The sequence below is a fragment of the Hippocampus guttulatus genome, chromosome 9 (genome assembly GCF_054856545.1).
Source record: "Hippocampus guttulatus isolate MCC_2025c chromosome 9, RoL_Hgut_1.0, whole genome shotgun sequence".
NCBI lineage: Eukaryota > Metazoa > Chordata > Actinopteri > Syngnathiformes > Syngnathidae > Hippocampus > Hippocampus guttulatus.
Window position 1 is genome coordinate 22,469,735 of NC_141269.1, and position 26,222 is coordinate 22,495,956.

General features: G+C 42.9%; 2 protein-coding genes across 5 annotated transcripts in view; one reads left to right on the forward strand and one right to left on the reverse strand.

Moving 5' to 3' along the window:
• Positions 1–14,788, forward strand: part of LOC147200767 (ras and Rab interactor 2-like) — a 39,453-nt gene extending 24,665 nt beyond the window's left edge. For 2 of the 3 annotated variants that reach the window (XM_086119548.1, XM_086119547.1), the window contains 6 exons: positions 1,600–2,979; positions 7,586–7,668; positions 8,948–9,173; positions 9,394–9,525; positions 10,126–10,289; positions 11,498–14,788. In XM_086119548.1, coding sequence (XP_085975674.1) covers positions 1,600–2,979; positions 7,586–7,668; positions 8,948–9,173; positions 9,394–9,525; positions 10,126–10,289; positions 11,498–11,818 — 2,306 coding nt within the window. In that variant the 3' untranslated portion in view covers positions 11,819–14,788. Of the gene's footprint in view, positions 1–1,599; positions 2,980–7,585; positions 7,669–8,947; positions 9,174–9,393; positions 9,526–10,125; positions 10,317–11,497 lie in introns of all 3 variants that reach the window. The other variant, XM_086119549.1, reaches the window with a different exon arrangement.
• Positions 14,789–18,390: 3,602 nt separating this feature from the next.
• Positions 18,391–26,222, reverse strand: part of LOC147200769 (potassium voltage-gated channel subfamily KQT member 5-like) — a 141,533-nt gene continuing 133,701 nt past the window's right edge. For both annotated transcript variants that reach the window (XM_086120265.1, XM_086120264.1), the window contains exon 15: positions 18,391–22,966. In XM_086120265.1, the coding sequence (XP_085976391.1) occupies positions 21,713–22,966 (1,254 nt within the window). In that variant the 3' untranslated portion in view covers positions 18,391–21,712. The remainder of the gene's footprint in view (positions 22,967–26,222) is intronic.

A 26,222-nucleotide genomic window follows, 5' to 3' on the forward strand; every position in this document is an offset into this window, starting at 1 on the left:
CAGAATCAACATAGCCTGACTGCTGTGTTCAAAGCAAATTTGAGAAAAACGAAATATGCAACCATGGCTTAAATCCACTATAGGCTGAGTACTAGTTTACCTTAGATGTACACTTTATAATTTTATATTGCTCTGTTTTGATTCCCTAAAAAGAGCTGTTAAAGGAGCTCTTGTGTGACGAAATATTTTTTTCACTGTTGTTGATGGACAGTAATATTGTGTGAGAGATTATGTGTGAATAACTGCTCCAAGTGAAAAATGTTCATGTAAAATTGAAAATCGAAATTGTTGTTTCAGTAAATATTTGCATTTTGCACATAGAAAACGGATCCATGATTCCATGTTGATGAGAGCATTAAAACGGGGAAAAATAGGACAAAAGAAACATAAAAGGAAATTCAGAAATGATAAAAAAAATTGTGAATAATCATTATCAATCATTATCAATTTGAGTTAATTATGACAGTTGCGTTTTTAAATCGATTAAATATTTTAATTGTTTGACAGCTCTAATATACAGGTATATGTTAGTATATAGCATTCAGTAATGTTAATTACTCCAAACATTTACTTCTACATGAATGTATACCATTAAATTTGGCCTTATAAATATTATATATATTCATACACATGTGCACATCCATCGAGGGGGGGTACCTACTTTGCAGATTTTCCTCTTTCGCGGAGGGGTTCTGGTCCCCATTAACCGTAATAAGCGAGGAATCACTGTAAATGTTATTTTTTATAATACAAAAATGTCTATCTAGTAACATATAAATCCTGTAACATATGTAGTTTCACTTGCTTGCTTGAACGCATATGAATGCCACAGGCCTCAATCTGAAGACAGAAGGACAGACACATGACAGCAGCTGTGCAGTAATGTAACGGTCAACGTTTCCTTTTTTAGCCTCCCGACATGTCATCAAGAGGATTAAAATATATAAATGGTGCACACAAGCTTTTGCTCTTCTTTTTTACCTTTGTCAAAGTGTTATTTTTGAAGGACTTCTGCAACCTTAGTGAAGAATTGCTCTCTTCAAAGAGCAATGAAAGAGCATTGGGATCCAACAAGGCCGTTACAAACATTATTGTCATAGAAAATTACATACTGCATATTTTTAAGAGACATATATAGTACGAATATAACAATATATTTGATGCTAAGTCTTTCATGTCACAGAAGTGATAAATAATCCAGAAATGATACTGCATGCATTTGCGAGAGTACAAAGCTGAAAGGGCAATGGAGGAACTGGAAATGGGTGCACTTTGTTGTTTGTTGAGTGCCCGCCCACACCATGAATAACATTGGCGACTCCCTCTCTGTGGCTTTATGACGCACCAACTGGATCAGAGCAAAGAGACACAGGACTGAATCACTGTGTCTCAGCCACCAGCAAATAGAAGGGAACACATACTTAACAGGGGATTACTTCAAAACCCTGAAAGACAACCTTTGAATCTGTGGTGAGGAAGACATGAGAATGAGGCCGTGTGCTGATATTCTTACTGTGATGATCTGTGTGCAGAAAGTTTGCTGAATGAGTTAGCCCTACAGTATGCAAGTCAGTATATGTGTTCCTGTCTCTTTTACAGGCTTTTGGGACTCTGCCCTGTCCAGCCAGCGGGCGACCTCCCACCCTCCCCGTCGAACTTCAAGCCGAACTCTCAGCCCCCAACGGATAAGCAGGACCGGCGAGGACCAGGGGTCGGAGCAGTGTCATACTGGGCCCCAGTGTGACAGCGCACCACCAACATTACGCCACCGGACTCCTTCCTCCCGAAGTGACAAAAGGCATTCCAATACTACTCTCTGCTTTGTCAACCCACTGTTTTTTCAGACTCGGCAGCACCACCACTGTACAGAAGATCCAACTTCACACGAGTCTAACAACGTGCCTATGAAACCCACAAGTGGCGGCCAAGAGAGCAAGGAGCACTCAGACGAAATTCAAGTGAACCGCAAATCGCAACCCCCTCCTCGTCCTCCCCCACCTCGCTTGATGCTGCGCAAGCGACCGGCACCACCTCCACCTGGAGTTCCAGCTCTTACCACCAGACCCAAAAGCATGCCAATGGCCATTCCCGTGGCCCCAAGACAACAGCCTGCCCCCACCCGGCGCCCGGCCCCCCCTCGACCGACAATAGGTACAAAACACAGCAGCCCACTCAAAGGTTCACCAAGATCGCCAATCGCTGTGCCTTCAAACCCACCACCTCCAAGACCAAATAAGCCCGTTGTGGACCACCACTGCCACGTTGCCCTTGATGACGAGACCATTGCTCAAGCTTTGTCTCGAGTCAAGCTCCCCGCTTCCGTTCCGGATCATCTTCCACTGGAGGACAGCAGTGTGAGTCCATCGATCCAAAACGAGAGGAGACTTCAGCGGCTCAGTGACATGAGCATGTCGACTTCTTCCTCTGATTCATTGGAATATTCACAGTCTCCTGGGTTATCCCTGGCCCTGGGCTCCAGCCAGTCATGCCATCTTAACCATCAAGAGAATGTAGAGGACACGAGTGAGGATGATGATGATGATGATGACGAGGATGGTGAAGAGGAAATGGAGGAGGACTACGGTGTGGGCCTAGAGGCTGACTTGGAAATGCGTCTTCGTCCGTCCTTTAAAGCTAGAAGTCGCAGGGTGGGTGTGAGTCTAAGTGGGGGATCATTTATTCTTCCCCGGGCCTTGAAGGGACGCCTACGCAAGGTCAGCGGTATGCTCTCGTCTTTGATGACTCCAGAGAGACGGACAGTGAAAAAGATAGCTGAGCTGTCTCGGGATAAAAGTTCATATTTTGGCTCACTGGTGCAGGACTATATCAGCTTTGTTCAGGAGAATCGTGGTTGCCATACATCGGGAGAGGATTTTTTGCAGACACTCAGGCAGTTCATGACGCAGATGAAAGCTTACCTGTGCCAAAGCTCTGAGCTGGACCCTCCGATCGAATCGCTCATCCCTGAAGATGTGATTGGTAAGGCATTCATTCTATTAGATGTCTTTGAAAGCATTGTAACATCAAAAGAACCATTTGTGGTTGTAAAGGGATTGCGCATCGTGTTTTTTCGACGCAAGCGTGTGAGCGGTGGCTTAGTATCACTTCTCCATGATGTGAGATAATACCGTATAATTTAGGAAGTAAAAGCCAGTGGCAGCTCATCAGTAGTGGACACTTGGCACCGTCCTCCCACCCAGTTGAGTCAGAGTGAAAAGGACAAAAATACACAAATGAAGATGAAATACTCTAATAAAAATACTTGAAAATATTATCAGTTTTTAGACGAGCAGGATGAAAATAGGACAGTTACTGATTTTATTTATCTCTGGTGTCGCAAACGATGACAAACTCAGGGTTTTAGGCCGATAGACTCTGGTTGAAAGTATGGCACGCAGCTGGCAGCACCTACTGTACGTCATGCAATACCCACAGATTGGCCACTTTTGGGTGCAGAATTCCACTACTCACAGCCGAAAACGTTTAAGTGGAGTTATCATTAAAGCAGACAACATTTTCTGTCCGAATCCGAGTGGCTCCCGCCTGCGTCAAGAACTTAACTGTCAGATGGACGTGGTGACCACATTGGATGGGGCTCAGCCAGCCTTCTGCAGTGTATCATTTTCATTTCCTTGAAGTCACTTCAACGAGAGGAGAACGTGTAGTCAGGCCACATGGTTGATAACAGGTGTACTGGATTTATGGAGTTCAATTGTTCTCAACAAAATAACATACACAAAATAAATAAATATTTGTCGCTTTTGCCATGACCACACTCTTAGGCCATCTGAAGAAAAGCATTGGCTGGGTGTTGTATCGCGCGATTGGAGATGACCTTTTTAGAGCAAATAGCTTCAGCTGTGAAGGGTGATTATTTTTCTGGTCATACCCTCTCGAACTGAGCCGCACACTATCGAATCGAATCGCAATCCCACTGGATTGTTCCATTTATAAATCTAAGAGTCCTTGAATTTTTTTGCACCCCACTTAATGAAAACCGTGAAGCCTTTTTACCCTGGACATCATTTGTTGATGAAAAAGTGACGGTTCTAGTCCAGTCTTCTTCCTCTGAATCAAAACTATTTAAGTGCTTCAAAGCTCGTGTTGAGTTTCAGTGGGGGCAACGGCATGTGTCCATTTACTTCTTCTATTCTTAGACCCCACTTTTTTTTTCTCTGCCCATTGCTGAGATCTGAGGGTCATTTAAAAGGCAAGCATTATTGCATTAAATCTAAGTTCTTGGTGACATTTGTTGGAAAATACGTTAATTTAAACATACTTGAGGCCCATTATGTGACTAGAGCAACGCATGAATATGTGAATGATTTTTCAATTCACTCTTGTTCTTTGTCGACGATAACAGCAAAGCTTTGTTCCAAAAAGAAGTGATCCATTTTGTTTGTACAAACAGACACTTAAGCCCATGAAGTATCTGATGTCATAAACCAACCCCACCGAACATGCAGAAAGAGAAGCACAAGTGGAGCGAAGCTTTTTAAGGCAATCCCACTCACACAACAGAATTGACACAGATAGAGGATGCCATAGCTTGTTGTCATGAGCAGCAGCCCTGCTCCTGTCATCTTAAACGTGTGGTGGGAGGTCTACCACCAAACATTTCAGATTTATATTCACTTGAAATATTGAAAACTGTTGATCATTTTTGTTCCTCTTGACAACTAGGTATGTGCTGCTTTGTGTTGGTCTAGTATATACAATTAAGATAAGATATCCTTTTATTTGTCCCACACTGGGGAAATTTACAGCCTACAGCAGCAAGATTGTGGGTAGAAAGAAGAAAAAACAAACACCGTTCAATAAAGTGCAATATAAATACAAAATGGATAAATGGCAGTGCTATTTACAATTGTTTTTCACATCATTTAATTATTATTATTATTAGTGTTATTTTTATTCAGCAGCCTGACAGCAGTCGGTAGGAACGAGCGTCGGTATCTCTCCTTCTTGCAGCGCGGGTGTAACAGTCTCTGGCTGAAGGAGCTACCTAGTGCTGTCAGGGCGGGCTGGAGGGGGTGGGAGGGACTGTCCATCATAGCTTTTAGCTTAGTTATCATCCTTCTGTTGCCCACCTCCTCCAGAGTGTCAAGGGAGCAGCCCAGGACAGAACTGGCCTTCCTGACCAGTCGCTCCAGTCTCTTTCTGTCCCGGGCTGAGATGCTGCCTGACCAGCAGACAATGCCATAATGGATGGCCGAGGCCACCACCGAGTTATAGAAAGTCTTAAGGAGCGACCCCTGAACCCCAAAAGACCTCAGTTTCCTGAGCTGTCCTTTCCTAATCAGGGTGTCCGTGTTTGTAGACCAGTTCAGTTTGTTGTTCAGAAGAACACCTAGGTACTTGTAGGAGGTCACCCTCTCTATGTCCATACCCTGGATGTTCATCGGTGCTGGTGAGGACTGTTTCCTGCAGAAATCCACAACCAACTCCTTAGTTTTCCTAGGGTTGATCTGGAGGAGATTCTGCTGGCACCAGTCCACAAAGTCCTTCGTCAGTCCCTTGTACTCCCGATCGTCCCCCTGTGTAATGAGGCCAACAATTGCAGAGTCATCTGAGAACTTCTGAAGGTGGCAGTTTGGAGTGGCGTGTCTGAAGTCCGAGGTGTAGAGGATGAACAGGAATGGAGCCAGAACAGTCCCCTGCGGCGCTCCAGTGCTGCAGAGAAGCCTGTCCGACTCACAGCTCTGCAACCTCACGTACTGCGGCCGATTTGTGAGGTGGTCTATGATCCATGCTGTGAGATGGTGATGATGGTGTGTGATGGTGTCAGTGAGTGCATCAATGTCCTCCCCATGAACCTCGCTGAAGAGTTCCCACCTGGTTGTGTCGAAGCAGTCCCGCAGAGCATCTTCAGCTTCCGTGGACCATAACCTTACCATTCTGGTCACAGTTGGCTGCCTGTGCACCAGGGGTTTGTACACAGGCTCGAGAAATACCAAGTTGTGGTCTGCTCTTCCAAGAGGGGGGTGGGGAAGGGGTTTATATGCCTCCTTGGTATTGGCATAAAACAAGTCCAAAATCTTATTGCCTCTAGTGGCACAGGTTACATATTGCGTGAAGGTTGAAAGGGAGGACGACAGAGAGACATGGTTGAAGTCCCCAGAGATGATCAGCAGGGCGTTGGGGGACTGTGTTTGCAGCCTGTTCACGACAGTCATCAGGGCATCACACGCTGCATCACCATTAGCCGACGGGGGGACGTACACTGTCACAGCTATGACGTGTGAGAATTCCCTCGGGAGATAATGGGGCCTGAGGCTAATGGCTAGCAGTTCAATGTCCCGGCTGCAGAGTTTGTCGTTGATTGTGATATGCCCCGAATTGCACCATTTGTCGTTCACAAAAACAGCCAGTCCCCCACCTTTTCTCTTTCCACTCCCTTCATTCCTGTCCGCACGTATGAGTTGGAAGCCTTCAAACTCGGCATGTGTGTTCGCTGTTAGCCACGACTCCGTGAGTAGCATTAGGCGAGCCTCGCGGTACTCCCTTTGATGTCGCATTAGCGCCGCCAGCTCATCCATCTTGTTAGGGAGCGATCTTACATTCCCCATGATGACGGACGGGAGGACATGTCTGTACCTTCTCCTCCTTGTGCGGCGGTCCTTCCCGGCTCGACACCCTTGTCTCCTCCTCTTCAACTCGCGTGGGATATCCGGTTTGTCACCGGCCAGTAGCCCGCTGTTAGCCCGCCATGCTAACAGCTGGTCCTTACTGTAAACAATGGAGTTGCGTGTGCTATCGGGATCAATTGCAACATAATACATTCATGTTGGTGATTGTAACATCACAAAAGGTGGAATAAGTTCAAGGCATATGAGTACAGTTGTGCTGGTATCTAAACTTATGAGCACAAGTGTTGGAGAACTTTATTTTTAAAGTTATTTGTTTTGAAAAAGTAGCTGTTGATAGGCTACATCAAATACATTCTGGTCCTCATGATAGGGAACACAAATGTGCCAATTTTGTTAATTAATTTTCTTAACACTGACTGTCCAATGCTTTATCATTGCTGCATTTATATTTCTTAAACATGTCATTTTTGAGAAATTGATGAATCAAACCTGGTTTTGTCCTAACATTTTTTTTGAGCATGTCATTTTATGACGAGTTACTCAGCCACAATAGAATGTTGCTGATGTCAGGCCCAAACAGTGGCTCCAGTTACCTCAGATATTAATATTGGGCTCAATTTGCCGCTGTTGAAATAATCACAGCTACTTTGTCATCATGTGCCCACACAGACGCAGACACTGGTGTCTTAGTCATACAGCACAAACATCCTCCTTCAGGCGACGTTAGGACCACACCAACAAAAGGACATAAAGAACATGCACATCCAATAAGAACATTTGTGTGATGGCTTTTTTTTCCATCTTTTTGTCAACAGAATTCCATAAAGTGATCTTTGTGGATACAGTAATAAACCTTTTCCTCTGCCCCACGAGATGCAATGGCTCACTCTCAGTCATAATGAATTGTGTATCTGTTCACCCCATAGAGTTAGTATCCTGATAAATGAATGCATGTGCTTTAAAAAAATAAACGTGTGATGCTTAATATTCAACAGAACAGGTGCTGGAAAAGGCCATGCACAAGTGTGTGCTAAAGCCCCTGAAGACTTTCATCGACGTGGCCTTACATGATTTCCAGGTAAGAGAGCAGATCATCTTCCATATGCTCTCACAGTGTCACAGTATGATGACAAGGGCAAATGGAAACTCAACCGGAGGGTACTGTAAAATAAGATAACCTTTATTAGGGCCACAGCGGGGACATTTGCAAGTAATGCAAGTACAGTAAAAGGCTTTCTCTGTCAAATTAAATTTGGAATGGCGGTGTCGTCATGATGTTCCTTTCATAAAAAGTAAGCGACAAAGTACGCACTTAGGACTCATGACCAGCGCGGGTCTGGCTACTGAGTTGTGTAAATCTGCGCGGGAACCTGGCGCTGGTAATGTTTATGTTATGCTTCAACGCAGCTTTAGGACACCAAAGGGCACACATCTTCTTTTATTGATGCAAATAGACAAAGTCAAGTAGCATCAGCACATCAGACAGCATGGCAGGAAAGTCAGCAGCAAACTGCTGTGAGCAGCTCAGGCATTTGTAGTGGGGCTTTACACAGGTGCAGTTGAACACCCTGTTTGGCCACCACCAACCAGGCTGAGGGGCAGGCAATCAATTAAGTCTTGCCAGATCACCACAGTTTCAGATGTGCGGGCACAGGAACAAAAAGGGCAGTTTGAGCTGTTGTGGCCGTGAACACAGCTGACTTCTTTTGCCGGCAATCAAAATGTGGCGCACTCCCATCTCGCGTGGAGACATCTGTGTGTGGAAAGGGAACCAGTGATCAGTGTGTATCGGGAGCATTGTCATTAAGGGAGCAACAGACATGAAATACAAGATGAGCTGCTGGCAACTTGGATTTGTCCACCGACCCCATTTCTTTCGTCCCACCCAATCCCCAATTGGTAGTGTGCCACCCACAGAGCTATACTAATGTTGATAATGATAATAATGCCCACTGTTAGGAATGAAATACAATGACATCCACCAAATGTTCTGCGGGGCTGAACGTATCTGCCAGCACCTCGATCAAATCCACCAAAATCGTGTTTGACAAGCGACCTATCTTATCCCAAAAGTTAGACTTAGTCTTAGGAGACCTAAATTTAGACCAATCCTGAGCTATCAAATTGTCAGATGTGCTGGGTTCATGTCAAAGGACGTACCCTCGCTGTTAGAACCCCCATCAGATTATAATCGGAGCAGATACTGTTTTGGAATGTAAGAGCTTTCTTTTATGTAGTTCTTGTACACATAGAAATGTTGTTCTGGATCTTAATGGTGACATGTCATATGTTCTAAACTTAGTCTGGAGTAAAACAGAAGCTGGTTAAACTTATTTTTTTTTTTTTGTTCTTAATAGGTTCGCAGTGGAGATTGGCAGCAGATGAAAGAGAATTTGGCCTTGGCTAAATCCAAGAGGCCTCAGGAGCTGGGCGTGGATGGTGCGGTACCGCCTGACGCTGTGGCAATTGAGAAGATTCGACATAAGTTTCTTGACATGAGGAAGATGTACTCACCTGAGAAAAAGGTGTCGCTGCTGTTACGCGTGTGCAAGCTCATCTACACCATCATGCAGGACAACTCAGGTATAGAGTTTTCGCCGAAAATAAATTAGAGCACAGAAACATAATGGCAATTGAAGACTACACAATGGTGTCGCTACCCGTTTGTCTTTTTTTCAAGCTTTAACACATTGTGGGAATTTGTATTGCTTCGTTTCAAAGTAAATGTGCAGCCTCCAAGTCTGTTGCCCCCTCCCTGACCTGTATTCACACCACACATACCTCCACGTCTGCTTCCTTCCAGGGAGGATGTACGGCGCGGATGACTTCCTGCCCATGTTGACGTATGTGGTAGCGCAGTGTGACATGCCTCAGCTGGACATGGACATCCAGTACATGATGGAACTACTGGATCCATCTCTTCTTCAAGGAGAAGGTACTGCTTTGTATTCCTATTTTATGCATGGTAGGTTAGGTGAAGACTCGTAAGTCTTAAATATGATTTCTATTTTGCAGTCAAGAAACATCAAATTATTCTGCCTTTATAATGGCTGCCGCACAGTCTACACTGACGATTTTTACTCTTTCTTGCTGCTGAAAACTCTCTTGAGATTGTCTATCTGAAATTACACCCGGTTAGCTTTACCAAGCCAGCTGCATTTGGGGGCTCAGAGAGGCGGAAATTCCAGTCGCTTAGACTTGAATGGCCTGGAACAGTTTCAGAGGAAAAAGGTTTCAGAATGTCTGCCAGCCCGTCGGCCTTTCTTCAGTCAATTAGCTGGGAAATAACTGTGGTATGAATACCCCTTGTCAACCGCGGTGCCTTTGGGAGCATTTTTCAGCTGAGAAATGCTGCCTGGCTATCATGCAACATTTTCTGATGATTTGAAACCGATTCCTATCAATTAGACAGTGCTTTACTCGTAACGCTGAATTACAATAATCCGTCAATCTGTCAAACCAAACCACACTTTAATGATGCCATCGTTCCCAGTCTTTCATACAAAGTTTATATTTTCGATCTCTTTGATCCTAGGAGGTTACTACCTAACAAGTGCCTATGGGGCGATGGCCCTCATCAAGAATTTTCAGGAGGAGCAAGCAGCAAGGGTGCTGAGCTCTGAGGCCAGAAACACTTTACATCAATGGCACCGCCGTCGCACTGCTCAGCGTTCGGCACCCACAGTGGACGACTTTCAGGTAGCACACCTGACCTGATCCCAGGCTGTGAGTTGTACCAATTTCAAATAGATCCTAATTTCTTCTCTTTGAATGATGCAATCTGTAAAAAAAAAAAATGGCCAAAAGTAGTGGCACACCTGCCCATTAGATATAGTCAGGTCCATAAATATCTGGACAAGGACACCATTTTCAGTATTTCAGCTCTGTATAACACCACAGTTGATTTCAAATGACACCGTTTGGATTTGTTTGAGGTGAAGAACTGAGCTTGAGAGTGTTTACATCCAAATCAGGTGAACGGTGTAGGAATTATGACAGGGTGGTATCTCATTGAGCGGCGAATGCCTGCGAGGGCATCGAAAGTGTGATGGTCGGGGGGGGGGGGGGGGGTTATTCTTCAGGACCTGCACGACTGCGATTGCTGTGATGATTGAAGCAATGAATTGTGCTGTCTTAGAGAAAACATTGAATGCCCGGCCATCAGCACAAACATACCAAAAAAATTTCATCTCTAACGCAAAAAAAACAAAACAAAAAAACAAATACAGTTGAGGTCCCGTAGTGTGATCTTTAAATGGCTCGAACAATTCTGCCAAGAATAATGCGCCAATATTCCTCCATAGCAACGCGAAGAAGCCAGCTATTAGGTTCAGCGAGGTAATGACTTTTCTACATAAGACCAGATGGGTCTGCAATTTATTTTCCTTGTTCCTAAATATATTCATTTAAGCACTGCATTTTCCATTTGCATCGGTTGAAAAATACACTGACAAAAAAAAAAATCTGAAATCAGCAAAGCTGCAAATACTTTTTCAGTCACAGTAAAAAAGGGTATCTTGCCTCATGTATTTGAAATTACTTACCCTGTATATTCAGAATATCATTAATAATTTTAATAATTTGTGTGCCTTCTGCGAAATGTTTTCACATACTGTCAGTAAAAACAAAGAATGATGCAAATTTGAAAGTCTGGAGAGGACTACGCCTGGAACCCAAACGTTTTATTCAAAGATTCATAAAGGTGTTGCCAACTCATGTCCATTCAGTATACAGTATTTGAAGTTGTCACGATTAGAGCACATGACATTTCAGATCGGAATCTGTTTTCATTTACGTTATATGTGAACAATGAAAAATGTGCATGCCCAGAATGTATGCTTTTCCGCATGCTTGTTTGAACTTCCTGTTCAGAGTCCTAAAACCACATTTTTGCTCTTCTCCTTAAGAATTATCTACGTTTAGCCCTGCAAGATGTGGACACAGGCTGCACAGCCAAAACCTTACTCGTCCATTCATACACCACGACAGAAGAGGTCTGCTCACTTTGTGCTTCCAAATTCAAGCTTTCAGAGCCTGAGTGCTACGCTCTCTTTCTGGTCACCGAAGACACCTGCCAGCAACTGGCGCCCGACACGCACCCTCAGCAAATCAAAGCTGAGCTTCACAGCCGACCCCGTGCAAAGACCTTCAATTTTGTCTACAGAAGGGTGCCTCATCTAAACCTTTGTATACCGGCCTCCATTATTGATATTCAAGTTGAACAATGAGGGAATATTTCCCCAAATGGCCGTTACTTATATGCAACCAGTCACTGATATTCAACTAGTGTTCTCGTACTTTAACAAGATTGACTGATGATGCGTTTTAATGGTTCTGCCATGTGGGACGTTGGACTTCGGGAATGTGGTATGAGTCATAATGGGCCCTTAAACATGTATTATGACAACATATGACAACATTTTGTTCATGGCCTCATGTTAGCAAAGATACTGTACGTGGAAGGGGAAATTTGGAGGTTTGAGATGCAGAAGAAAGTTGGTTGTTTTTTGTTTGATTCTAAATATAAAGACTGTCTGAAAAAGCAGCGATGACATATGATAAAAGCCTTTTATGTATTTAACTTATCCATTAACTGCTGTAATTCCATTCTGCCTTCAAAAGGAAATCGAAATAGTGTCTGCTACTGCAAGCATTCGGATCACCAAGTGATGAGCTGTCTTCAATGAACATGAACTATGTAAAACCACGTCAGCTATTGTTACTATTAATGTTTCACTCCTGTTTCTTAGCAATTGCTGGTCAATTGTGACTTGTATGCAATATCACACGTTTTATAGTCAAATGATCCTTTTTATATATTATTATCTCTATTGTAGCGAAGATTGGTGCTGCCGTGGACTTGATACAGGACTTTCTTTTGTTATTTTTAAATGTTTTCTTATTCAATGCATTTGTGTACTGCCATAAAGTTTGCTCCAAACAAAAGAATATGACAAGATGTCACATTACATTTTAACATGACAAAACATTTATGCAGCGTTGTAGTCAGCACAGTGGTCACGGGGGTAAAATAAAATCTCATGGAATGCGAGGAAAGGCCACTGCAAAGAAGTACCGTATTTTCCGCACTATAAAGCGCACCTAAAAGCATTCAATTTTCTCAAAAGCCGACAGTGCACCTTATAATCTGATATGCCTTACATATGGATCAATATTCTGAAATTTTAAATCAAGCTGTATTGTCTTCCCTTTAGCGTGGCTCCATCTTATGGATGCATAACGCAACTGCAGGCACTACTGTAGCTTCTATGCACCTTATAATGTGGTGCGCCCTATATTCAGTATATGAAACCACCAGTTTTAAAATAGACCCTTAATTGAAGGTGTGCCGTATACTCCGGAGCACCTATTGTGCGGAAAATATGGTATTTTGCAGTAGTAAGCATCGCAATGAGGCGCCAATTGTTCTCAAAAGTGGATTGAAAAAATATCACGTCATGAGTAAATGTAAATATTACAAATATATGAAATTTAGTATTTTGAGGTTTACTCCACCTCTTACCTAAAGTCACCTGTGATACAATATGAGTGGCAGAAGAAATTAGATCCATAAGTAAAGGGGCATTGTGTAAATGAAAGTTGTTTTTTGGGTTTTTCCAAGTTTTGGTGATGTAAACTTGCACTGATCCTTTTACACCAGTTAAAATTATTGTATCTCATAATATAGACACATGGCCGTCAGCATGAATGCAGTAAGTACACCGTTTGGCAGCGGTGAGAGTACATGGTCAATGTGTGCCCACCCGTACACTCAGCACATCAGCTTGAGTCAGCCATAACGTGCAAAGTGTTTTACCCTCATGGTGCACTGGACTTAACTATAGCCTCTGGTATGTGCAAGAGGAATGGCGCTTGCATATGTGACAAGTGGATGGGTGTAGCTGAACAGCCAAAGTGCACAGCTGTGTCTTTTCCACCATAAACACACGGGATATTATGCCCCTTTGTCACTAACCAGTCATTTTCCCCCCTCATTTTAGTTAATGAACACTCAACCTTTGTTGAGTGTTTTCCCCTTGCCTGCCAGTCAGTGTCAGGGTAGCTGTTTTTCAAATAAAGCTTTGCTTTCTTCAGATGTGTCCAACCTGCTTCTGACACAATTTTGTCATGTCCACGCTCAAACCAAGCTTCATGGTTGAATATTTAATAAGGTTTAAAAAAGAACCTTATTTGAACTTTTTCGTTACAACATATAAGTGCACATCTTCAGTCCACTGTCTCCTGGTCATCCAGTCACTAGATCATAAAACAGCAAGATCTCACTACAGCGGATAATCCTTGCCTTTCACGTGAACTAGAGATCTTCAGTCATGTTTTGTGTAAAACCTGAGCACAAGAATATGTGTCTCTTGATGATGTCCTGTGTGTTCCTATTTCCATATCTGGTCACATAGCTTCAGCTTTTGATAAATGACCACTTGATTGAGTCAAGACTACGGTACGAGTATCTCTGAAATTCCTGTCCACAGAAAATCAACTTTCAAGGCGTGCAAACAGTTCTCCGCAGAATCAACACTTTCTCTTAATTCCTGGGTGTGACTAATTACACACACAACTCTATCAGTATGTTCAATATAAGTAGCAAGTACGTTGGCATTTAACCTTGCAACTTGATGGAATATTAGTAGTACTTAGTAGTATGTTTCTCATACTACACTATATTTTCTGCACTATAAGGCGCACCTAAAAGCGTTCAATTTTATCAAAAGCCGACAGTGTGCCCTATAATCCGATGCGCGTAATATGAAGAGCCTGTAACTCGTAGTTCCCCATTGAGTTGTTTCCCTGTGAGTGTTCTTATGCCATCTAGTGGTGATTATTAGCAGGAACCAATTGTAAAAGATTTTGCCCTACACTAATTGACATGTGCATTCGCCAACACACAATCAAACAGACAACTATTTTGTGAGATCTGCGCAGCCATTATGAAATGAAGATATTACCACTTGCATAGTTTACGACTGACTAAACGTAGAGGGGGACAAGCAAGACTTGGAAGGATGTTCAGCCCCTTGAGGATGTGAGCCCACGAAGTTTGTTTGCCTTTTTGTTGAATCAGTTGTCTTTATCACGTTTGTCTTTCATTTATTATTATCTGTGTTTGTGACCAGTTTTCATTGTTGAGCTGCAGCGGTTGTGAAGGCTCTATACATGTATATGAATAAATCTGTACTGTATTGTCTTGTAGTTCCTTGAGCATAGCACCATCTAGTGGATGCATAGCGCAACCGCAGCCACTATTGTAGCTTCTATTCTATGCGCCTTATTTTGCAGTGCGCCCTATATATAAAAACAGTTTTAAAATAGGCCATTCATTGAAGGTGCACCTTGTAGTGCAGACAATATGGTACTTCTGTATCAAATGTTGCTGTTACCGCTGGTGTTACCGCTGTCATTGGCAAATAGTAGGCGGCAAGTATTTCTCTGTAGCCCATGCAATATAAAGAGAATGTGCAAAGAAAACAAGCGCAACCAAAATATATCAATGTAAATAATCAATACTGGCTATTTGGTATTGATACAACACAGATTTAAGCCACGGATAACGAAAGACAGAAAACACATGTAAAAAGAAAAACAATTTATATAAATTGTTTTTAAAATTGAGAACTGAAGAAGCAGAAAAAAATATAAGACCTATAAAAATAAACGAGTAAAAATTATAAGAACCAGTAAAAGAGATCATTATCATGCACTATTAGAGCAGAATAAAAGTAACACACAAGAAATATGGAAAATACTTAATCAAGTAATCAGAAATAGTCCTAAAAAAGTGGATTATCCAGAGTATTTTATCAAAGACAAAAATACTATTCTGGAAAAAACTGCAGAAATAGCAACTGAATTTAATGAGTATTTTGTCAACATCGGCAGTAACCTAGCAAAACAAATTCCTGATCCAACAAACTTGTTTGAAATAGATAGATACGTAGAAAAAAAACTCCGCCACAATGTTCCTTACTGCTGTAAAACAAGAAGTATCACATATTGTGAAAACTTTTAAAAATAAAAAGTCAACTGATTGCTTTAATATTGATATGACAATAATAAAGCAGATTATAGAATATGTACACACATACATATGTTCACGCACATATGCAACCTGTCATTCAAAGCTGGTATCTTTCCATCAAAAATGAAAATTGCTAAAGTTATTCCAATTTATAAAAGTGGAGAAAGACATCTGTTTACAAATTATAGACCAATATCACTACTACCACAATTCTCAAAAATATTAGAAAAACTATTTTCTCACAGACTTGATAGCTTTATACAAAAACATGCGCTGTTAAGTGAGAATCAATATGGCTTCAGGAAAAAACGGACCACCTCAATGGCAGTTATGGAGTTTGTGGAAGCAATAGCCACTAATATAGACAACAAAGAATTTACTGTTGGGGTTTTCCTAGATCTAAAAAAAGCTTTTGACACAATAGATCACAGTATATTATTGAAAAAACTAGAAAGATATGGCATTAGAGGTGTAGCTTATAAATGGATAAAAAGTTATTTAGAAAACGGATATCAGTACGTGCAGCTCAACAATAAAAAAACGATTCAACTGAAAATCTCTCATGGAGTTCCTCAGGGGTCAGTGTTTGGCCCAAAACTATTCATCTTATATATAAATGATATTTGCAAGGTCTCAAAACAATTTAAATGTCTCCTATTTGCTGATGATACAACTTTCTACTGTTCTGGAATAAATCTGAAACAGCTCCTGACAACCGTAGAAAATGAATTAAACAAATTAAAAAACTGGTTCGACAGAAATAAATTGTCAATTAACCTGAAAAAATCGAAGTTAATTGTTTTTGGCACAGGACCAATCAAACACCAAGCTAAAATTATGGTAAACTCAATTGAGATAGAAAGAGCGTATGAAACCAAGTTTCTCGGATTAGTAATAGACTCAAAACTATGTTGGAAGCCACATATCGATAACGTAAAAAGAAAAATAGCCAAAACCGTAGGGATCCTCTACAAAACCAAGGAAGTGCTAAATAAGAGATCTTTGTACACATTATACACTTCATTATTATTACCATATATGACCTACTGTGTGGAAATATGGGGAAATGCCTGCAAAACAAACACACTCCCTATTCTAAAACTACAAAAAAAAAGCAATTCGAATTATTAATAGATCAAACTATACGGAACCCACAAATCCACTATTTATCAAATTAAATACGATGACATTTTATGACCTGGTTGACTTTAAAATCGCCCAATTAATGTACAAAGCACACAATAACCTGCTCTGCCAAAACATTCAGAAGTTTTTCGAAATTCGAGAAAGCAGCTATGATTTAAGAGGTACCAACTTATTCAAAAAACTCAAAACAAGAACAAACATCAAGCAAAGAAGTGTATCTATCAAAGGTGTTAATCTGTGGAATAATCTCGAAACGGACCTGAAAATGAGTAAATCGCTTGCTGAGTTCAAAAACAAATTCAAAAAAATAGTACAAACAACCTACATCACTCAGAGTTAAAATGATAAATTCTAAACATTAAATATAATGATAAATCAGAACTAAGTTGATAAATAGAGAAAGGTATTGAAATATTATTATGAATACAAGAGAAAATTGACACAAGAGTGCCAGGGTGTGGATGTATATAATCCCGATACAAACCAAAAGTTGTAAAAATATCACGGTTAAGGGTAAAGTATGAGCCTTAATGGAGACTTCTTTCTTCTTACTTTCTTTCTTTTCTGATTGATATAAAAATGATTTATTAGATATAAACACATAACACGGGGTAGGACTAGATACGTTCTTTACTTCTTCCTCCTCCCTTGAACATAATAACTGTGTTGAATGATGACTGATTTCTCTTTCCTTTTTACTATTTTATTTACGGTACCTTATTTTCTGTCAAATTATTACTGTATATGTCCATCCATCCATCCATCCAATTTCCGAACCGCTTGATCCTCATTAGGGTCGCGGGGGGGTGCTGGAGCCTATCCCAGCTGTCTTCGGGCAGTAGGCGGGGGACACCCCGAATCGGTTGCCAGCCAATCGCAGGGCACACAGAGACGAACAACCATCCACGCTCACATTCACACCTAGGGACAATTTAGAGCGTTCAATCAGCCTGCCATGCATGTTTTTGGAATGTGGGAGGAAACCGGAGTACCCGGAGAAAACCCACGCAGGCCCGGGGAGAACATGCAAACTCCACACAGGGAGGCCGGAGCTGGAATTGAACCCGGTACCTCTGCACTGTGAAGTCGACGTGCTAACCACTGGACTACCGGGCCGCCCTACTGTATATGTTTTATGTTCAATAAACAAACCAAACCAAACCAAACCAGATGCTCCCTTTAGAATCAATTCTCTTGATACTCGGAGCAATCTGTACAGCCTGCCTCTCTGGACTGTGCCCGACAACTGGGCGAGGGAAAAGAACATCCAAATATTTTATTGTCCATAGGTGGCTCAGTGCCATGCTTTGTGTGGTCTTTGAGCAAGGACCTATTTACCCTGAACCTACCAGGGGCCTAAATCCCTCGACAACTTAGCTCCTAGGATCCTCGGAACACAAAAACGACTCAACCACGGTAAGGCAATAGCTGAAGGAAGAGCCATCATATGATTTAATTTGTTTCCAAGAAGCGCTGATGAATGCTTCTGTTAAATTCATGCACCTGAAATCCGTTTGGTGTTGTGGGCTTCATTATTTGGTCGTAATGAAGCCTCAAGTCTTATTTGGCACACATGAACAACACAATCAAGTAAACGATTGCAACACGCAAAAACAAACCTAGATAGATGGTCTTTATTCAAGAGAGGAAAGGTTTTCCAGTACAAACCCAATTCCTAGACATTTCGTTAAACATAAATAAAAACAGAATAAAATGGTTTGCAAATCATGTTCAACCAATATTCAAATGAATACCACTTCAAAGATGCATTTAATGTTCAGGCTGATAAACGTTATTGTTTTTAGTAAACAATCATTAACTGAAAATTTTATGTCTGCAACATGTTCCAAAACAGCTGGAACAGGGTCACTGTGGTCCATCACCTTTTCTTTTAACAACATTCAATCAACATTTGGGACCTGAGAACTCTAATTGTTGAAGCTTTTGGAAGTGGAATTCTTTCCCATTCTTGCTATTTGTACAGCTTCAGCTGTTTAACAGTCCAGGGTCACCGCTGTCATATTTTATGTTTCATAATGCGCCACACGTGTTCAATGGGAGACAGGTCGGAAGTGCAGGCAGGCCATTCTAGTACCCACCCTCTTTTACGATGAAGCCATGCAGAATGTGTTTGGCATTGTCTTGATGAAATAAGCAGCTGTGTCCATGAAAAAGACTTTGCTTGGATGGATGTGTCTCCAAAATGTGTATGTACCTTTCAGCATGAATGGTGCCTTCACACGGGCATGTGGTGTAAGTTACCCATGGCATTGGCACAAACACAGCCCCATACCATTACAGATATTGGCTTTTGCACTCTGCGCCCCTAGCAGTCCGGTTGGTTCTTTTCCTCTTTGGCCTGAAGGACACGATGTCCACAGTTTTGAAATACGGACACGTCAAACCACAGAACACTTTGCAGTAGTCCATTTTAGAAGAGCTTGAGCCAAACTGTATTTACTGACAATGGTTTTCTGAAATCATTCCTGAGCCCATGTGGTGATATCCTTTCACGTTGATGTCGTTTTATTGATGCAGTGCCGCCTGTGGGATCAAAGGTCACGGGCATTCAATGTAGGTTGTCGGCCTTGCCGCTGAGACGGAGTGATTGATTCCTCTACATTCTCTGAATCTTTTGATATTATTTTTTGATGTTATTTTAATGATTGATGATGAAATCCCTCATATCCTTGATATTTTACATTGAGGAACATTGTCCTTAAACTCAACTATTTTTTCACACAGTTGTTGACGGCTCATTTTTGCTTGTGATTGACTGAGCAATTCAGGGAAGCTCCACCAAACCTGTTCCAGTGAGCCCGATCACCTGTGGGATCTTTCAAACAGGTGTTTGAGGAGCATTCCTCAACTTTCTCCATCTTTTTTGGCACCCGTAGCAACTTTTTTGGAATGTGTTGCTGCCATAGAATTCGAAGTTAATGATTAGTTGATAACAAAATAGTTTATCACTTTGAACATTAAATATCTCAGGGATGGCAATTTTCCGCGGATATGCGGAAATCCGCCGTTTTATTTCTTAAATTGATCATTTTTGTGAATCGTCTAAATCCGTTGAGAATATTTTAGGGGGGTCAGGTACCTTATCGTCGAGTTTTCACGAGCTCTCCCGATCAGTCTTTCCATCTTCCGATTGTAAACAGCCCTGCGATTGGACGTGTATGATGTCTTACTTGTTGTGATTGGTCGCCCCGTCCAGGCCACACCCCTCTCCGCTTTTTTCATCACTAGCCATTGCCATCCCTGATATCTTGTCTTTGTAGTATATTCAATCCAATATAGATTGAATAGGATTTGCAATTCATTCTGTTTTTATGTTTAACACAACTTGCCAACATCATTTGTATTTTCATGACATTGCAGTCGGTATAAATTGAACATTATTTCGTTTGTGAGAATACATGTACGTCATTTAAAAAATCAAAAGACAAAACACGATTAAGGCCCAGTGGGATGCTTTATAGCCAGTAACAAAATAATCAATGGGCGAAAGAAAATCTCTAGTTGGAAAGAAAATGCAAAATCTACAACAGTTAAGGAACTTCATGATTTTTTTTGGGGGGGGGGGGATCCCAAATTTGGAGAGAATGTTCCACAAAAGCAAGGCACCTGCATATGTACAGCACATTTTGTCTTGATGTCAGAGCTGGCATTTTACATTTAGCAGTCACATTTTACATACATTTGTCATATTAATTAGCTTTTTTTTTTTCTCACAAAACACGTCGGATATAGCAGCCAAGGCCGAAATTTGAAAAATACGAGCAGAAATCAACATCAATACTTAGCAAAATGAGTTTTCGCCCTTCCAAACACACACGCACACACACATTCTGGTCTTCGAGATGGTCTTCAATAAGGTAGCTTTTCATGCAATCATGTCCTACACTTTAGAGAAAAGAATCTCTTGGCATTCAAAAATGGACCCACTTTTGTTTCATGCAACAGGAAGAGGAGATTTACAAGTCCAATTAATGCAATAATTCAATATTAAACATCTTTATGGCACATGTTATCATTGGACGCTATGTCAAGAATATAAAGTTACAACAGCACAATTCTCTTTTTCTTGTCGTGGATGGGGGTGGGGCATCGCGTATTGCATAGCAGCAGGGTGAATTTGGAAGTGGACTGATTCCACTTGTCTTAACGTAATGGGTATAAATAGCTGGGTGTGCCGCAGGTGCTGCCAGTTCGTCGATGCCGAGATGAGTTGGGTAGCGCCATGCACTTGCTAGTAGTTACTCAGCCAAAAAATGCTAACGTAACAATTTATTTCTGAATGAGCTGAAACGGCCTTTTGGAGCTAATCAGTGCACGTTGTATGTTTGTGCAGGTACATTTTCATTGTATTCTTTTCATTTTATATTTTGTATTACATGTAAATTGTACGCCGGTTTATTTGCATTACAGCCGAGTGCGCCGATAAGGCCTTGTGGAGCTGACCAACACGCGTTGTGTGTTTATGTTGGTGGAAGTAAGCTAAGTGAGTCAAATAGTCATGTCTCTTTGAGCTCCACCACCAACAAAAAGGGTTACAATTGCGATGGGCATATGATATTAATATATATATATATATATAGAGAGAGAGAGAGAGAGAGAGAGAACTTGGCCACAGTCACAGTCCAGATTTACATTTTTGGAATGTACTGTAAACATTCTTGCCCATATCTTTAACACTCAATGAATACTTCAACCAAATATCTTCAAAGTCTAAAGTTTAGAATGACAAGTGGCTACTTCATGCAATGAAACAGTAAAACAGTATTGGTAAGATTCATCACCAGTATGAAAATATTGTGATTGTTATAAACTCAGATCAACAAAATAAAAAAAGGACACCACTCTATTCCACGTTCACACAAAAAAATGACAAAAAGCTATCCTTCTATGACGTGAGATTTCCATGCCCTCTGAACACGCACTATTTTAATCGAACACGCTGCATTTTCAGTAATTCAGTGCTGCTAGCAGATGGTGAGGATGAATGAGCAGCGACCAGGCTATGGTTGGACCCGCGGAATGCCCCTTTTGCCACAGACTCTGTTCTCAAGAGTTCTGAGGAATATGAGGGAGTCTCGACTGTCCCATGTGACAGGAAATCAAATCCCTGCATGTCCACTTCCCCGTCATTGATAAAAAGGTCACCTTCCCCCCAACCTTTGTCAGTTGCCCCTGCGCCTAGGTCTTGGCAGCTTCTTTGGAAGTCAGTGGAGGAGTTTCGACTGAATCCTGGGGATGAAATGTTGCAGTGGGTGCCTTGCATTTTGCCTTGGGCTGTCTGCATCAAGTCCTGCACTGACAAAGACTTTCCCAGACTGTGATTTACCTGGCTGGGACCTGAGCAGCAGCTTATGGTTGGTGGCACCAGGGGTTCCAGCTCAAGACTCATATGTCTCCTCCATGAGCCCTCCTCCTTGGCATTTAGTCGGCCCTTGTTGGTGGCGTTACCCCGTCGATGCTTTCCCAGTGTGCTGGGCCTCAAATCTGGACCGACTTCCTCCCCGATGCTGCCGTCTTTGATTTGGAATTCTAGACTTCCACAGAAGTCTTCACTTTCAGGTGAATTTTCATTGGAGGTTGCTCTCATCAAGTTGCTAAGACCTACATTCCTGTTTGGAGGAGGTGGTGGTGGGAGCCTTGCCAGAAGACAAAATCTCTCATCTGCTGCTCCTCCACCCCCACCGCTGCAGATACTGTTTGGTGTGAGGATGGGAGGAGAGGTCCCTAATGTTTCATCGTTGCCACTTTCAGGTGTAGTAGACTGATCCTGTGTGTGATGTTGGGGTTGACGATGGTGGTGGTGGGGAAGATGGTGGTGATGCGGCAATGGTGATGGGCTGAAAGATGAGGAAGCAGGGCCTGAGGGAGGTGTAGCGCTGGAGGTATTAAGGTCGAGATCATTCGGGGGCGCCAGGATGAGATGGAGTCCACCCTGGGACAGGTGGGGATTGGTTGAGGAGCGTGTGACGCAGCCGCCAGGGTGAGGCACTGTGCCACTGCTCACCTGGCTGGGGAAGGACAGATCCTTGCTGAAGACAGAGGACTGGTAGTCAGAAGTCTGTTCCAGCTCAAACAGTGGCAAAGATGAAAGCGTGAGAGCTGTGGATGAGCCCTTCCGCAGAACCTGCCGATAGATGTCGAGCAATGAGTCGAGCTTTGACTCGATTGACTGGACCTGTGATGCGAGAAAATAGTAAAACAACAGCAACAAGAATTTTAAATCCTCTGAGGTTTTTATGCAATTATATACAGTTGAATTAGGTTGGCCTGTGTCAGAAATCCTTCTGTATTTACAATTGTCTGATTACATTCACACTCTTGTTAAATATTTATCATGTATCTACATTGTTGCCTCGTATGCGGTCCACAAGATGCAGGAAATATATCATAGGAGTCAATCCGTACAAGGTTAGAAATCTTAGGTGTTGGTTGTACAATGGTGCGAAACTATCAACTAAAACACAGGTGTCAAAGTCAATGCCCGGGGGCCAGACCCGGCCCGCCACGTGATTTTATGTGGCCTGTGGGAGCAAATCATGTGCGTCAACTTTCATGATCCTTGTTGAAATCTGTACCGAAATGTCAAATTGTCTTGGGTAATAAATAACGTTGAGATTTTGCGTCGGCCCTCCGAGGGAAGCCGGAACTCCGAAGTGGCCCGGAACAAAAAATTAGTTTGACACCCCTGAACTAAAGGATGGCACAATTTCAACTTAACAATGAGCTGACTGAGCCTCCAAAATTCATCAAATTGCGTGATAGCCTTAAGGCCCTTTCGCGTATGAAACAATGGCCGCATTGCATCACCTTGCCGACACATTGTGTCGTGCAGCCTTGTCTGTGTTCCCTCTCCAACACATGTTGCACAAACGACAGAAATTGTTGCTGCACGTAGAATGCCGCACACATCTCTCCTGATTGATCCGTTTAGTCACGTGCTGTGATGACATTGTACTCAGCTTTCCCTGCCTAGGTTCCTAAATACACAAGGTCTCTGCCGCACCACGCAGCTTGTTGGTGCTGCTGCGAAGCAAGCTAACTTGGCGGCGGCGTAGGTGCTATGTGTGTTTGTAGAGAAGCCTATACACCAGTGGTCCTCAACTAGAAAGGCTGTAGGTCCACCTTTTTTTTTTTTTATAAGACCAAGGTCATGGGGAGCAGGGCTATATGCCCATTTAGTATGGTCAAGCCAAGCTTATACAAATCAACACTCCTCACAACCAACCAATAATGGGGTGCATGAAAATAACAATTATTCACTTTGCCAGTACACAGCAAATAATGAGAGGTATTGTGTTGAGGGTACGACGGGTACGACGTACCCTCAACACAGAGGGTATGTCCTGGGTACGACGTTAAACTGCATCCAACTGGTCCTCCAGGTTGGGGGTTGGGCGTGAGGTTAACAACCTCACCCCGTAAAACAAAACCTGTTACAGAAACGACGAGAGGAAGCCATTCCGGTAAACCACGGCGAAGAAGAGACGGCACATCCTTGGATGTATCTATGACGGGGCCGGGTGAAATCCAGCAGGAAGCCCGACCCCTGATGACCCCGATCTTTGGAACCAAAACCAACACCAGAGTAGGCACCTGGAATGTGCGCACAATGTTCCAGTCTGGTCGCATGGACCAGGTGCTGAAGAATATGAGGGACTATCGCCTGGACATCTTAGGCGTTAGTGAAATGAGGTGGACGGGGCAAGGGCGTCTCGTGGTTGATGGAGCAACTTTTCTGTACTCTGGGAAGCAAGACCACCATTCCCATGGAGTCGGCATCATCCTCTCCAATAGTGCAGCAAAAGTATTGATTGGATGGAAGCCGGTGAATGAACGGATTATTACAGCAAGGCTCTACACCAGATATGCCAAAGTAACCATCGTACAAGTCTATGCCCCAACCGAAGCTGCCTCAGCGGACGATAAAGACACCTTCTACAACCAGCTCCAGACCGTGCTTGAGGAAATCCCCAGACATGACATCAAAATGCTGATTGGAGACTTCAACGCAAAACTGGATAATGACAGAAGGGGCCTGAATGCCACAGTTGGACCACATGGGTCTGCAGGCTCCACGAACGACAACGGGGAGAGACTGTTGATGCTAACCAGTACCAACGGCCTCAGCATTGGCAACACCTTTTTTGAGCACAAGCGGATCCACAAAGTAACCTGGGTTTCACCTGGTGGCGGGACCCAGAACGAACTGGACTACATCTGCATCAACACAAGGTGGCGCTCGTCATTGCTCGACGTTCGCTCCCACAGAGGTGCAGATGTGGGTTCAGACCACTTCCTTGTGGTGAGTAAAATCAAGCTGAAGCTGAAGAAGGTGAAAAAGGTGCAGCCCAAGAGACCTTACGCAGTGGACAAGCTAAAGGATAACAACATCTCAGAAAGCTTCTGTGAGGAGTTGAGTAGGAAGCTCAAGGTATCACAACACCTTGCAAACATTGAGGAGCAGTGGAGTATGTTCTCTTGTGCCATTGCTGAAACTGCAGAAGCAGTCATCAGCAGAAAGAGGGGTACCAACAAAGAGAGATGGATAACAGACAACACCTGGAAGTTGATTGATGAAAGGAAAGTGGCCAAGATAAAAAGAGAACAAAAGAGGAGGCTCCGGAGCTGGAGGATGGAAGACGAGGAGTACAGGCGCTTGGACAGGGCAGTGAAGAAGAGTTGCAGGAAGGATAAAAGACAGTGGCTAGAAGAGAAAGCAAGAGAGGCACAGGAAGCAGCCGAGAACAACAACACGACGACCCTATACAAGATCGTGCGGGAGCTAACCAACTCCAGGAGCAGCTCTAGCGTGCCAATCAGGAGCAAGGATGGCAGGACACTTCTAAGCGACGAGGAGCAAGAAGCAAGATGGCTGGAACACTTCAGGGAGGTTCTCAACCAACCAATGCCTCCTGTGCTCTTCAATTTCGATCAAGAGACACCAGCTCCAGCTCTAAATATTACATCGAAAGAGATATCCGAGACTGAGGTTGCCAAAGCAATCAAGGGCCTTAAGAACAACAAGGCACCGGGACTCGATGAGGTAGCTGCCGAGATGTTGAAACACGGCCAAGACGCTGTTGTGGAGAGCCTTACCCACCTGTTCAACCTGATTTGGCATGCTGAAGAGGTTCCTGCCGACTGGAGACGTGGGGTCATTGTCACGCTTCCTAAGAAGGGAAACCTCGCAGACTGCAATAACTGGCGGGGCATTACACTGCTGTCAATCCCCAGCAAGGTATTCTGCAGTGTCCTGCTACATCGCCTTAAAGATGAAGTGGATAACATCTTGAGGGAAGAGCAAGCCGGTTTCAGGAAGGGAAGGTCTTGCGCCGAACAGATCTTTACCCTTCGAAACATCATAGAGCAGTGCCAAGAACTTCAGACACCACTCATGATCAACTATATCGATTTCAAGAAAGCCTTCGACA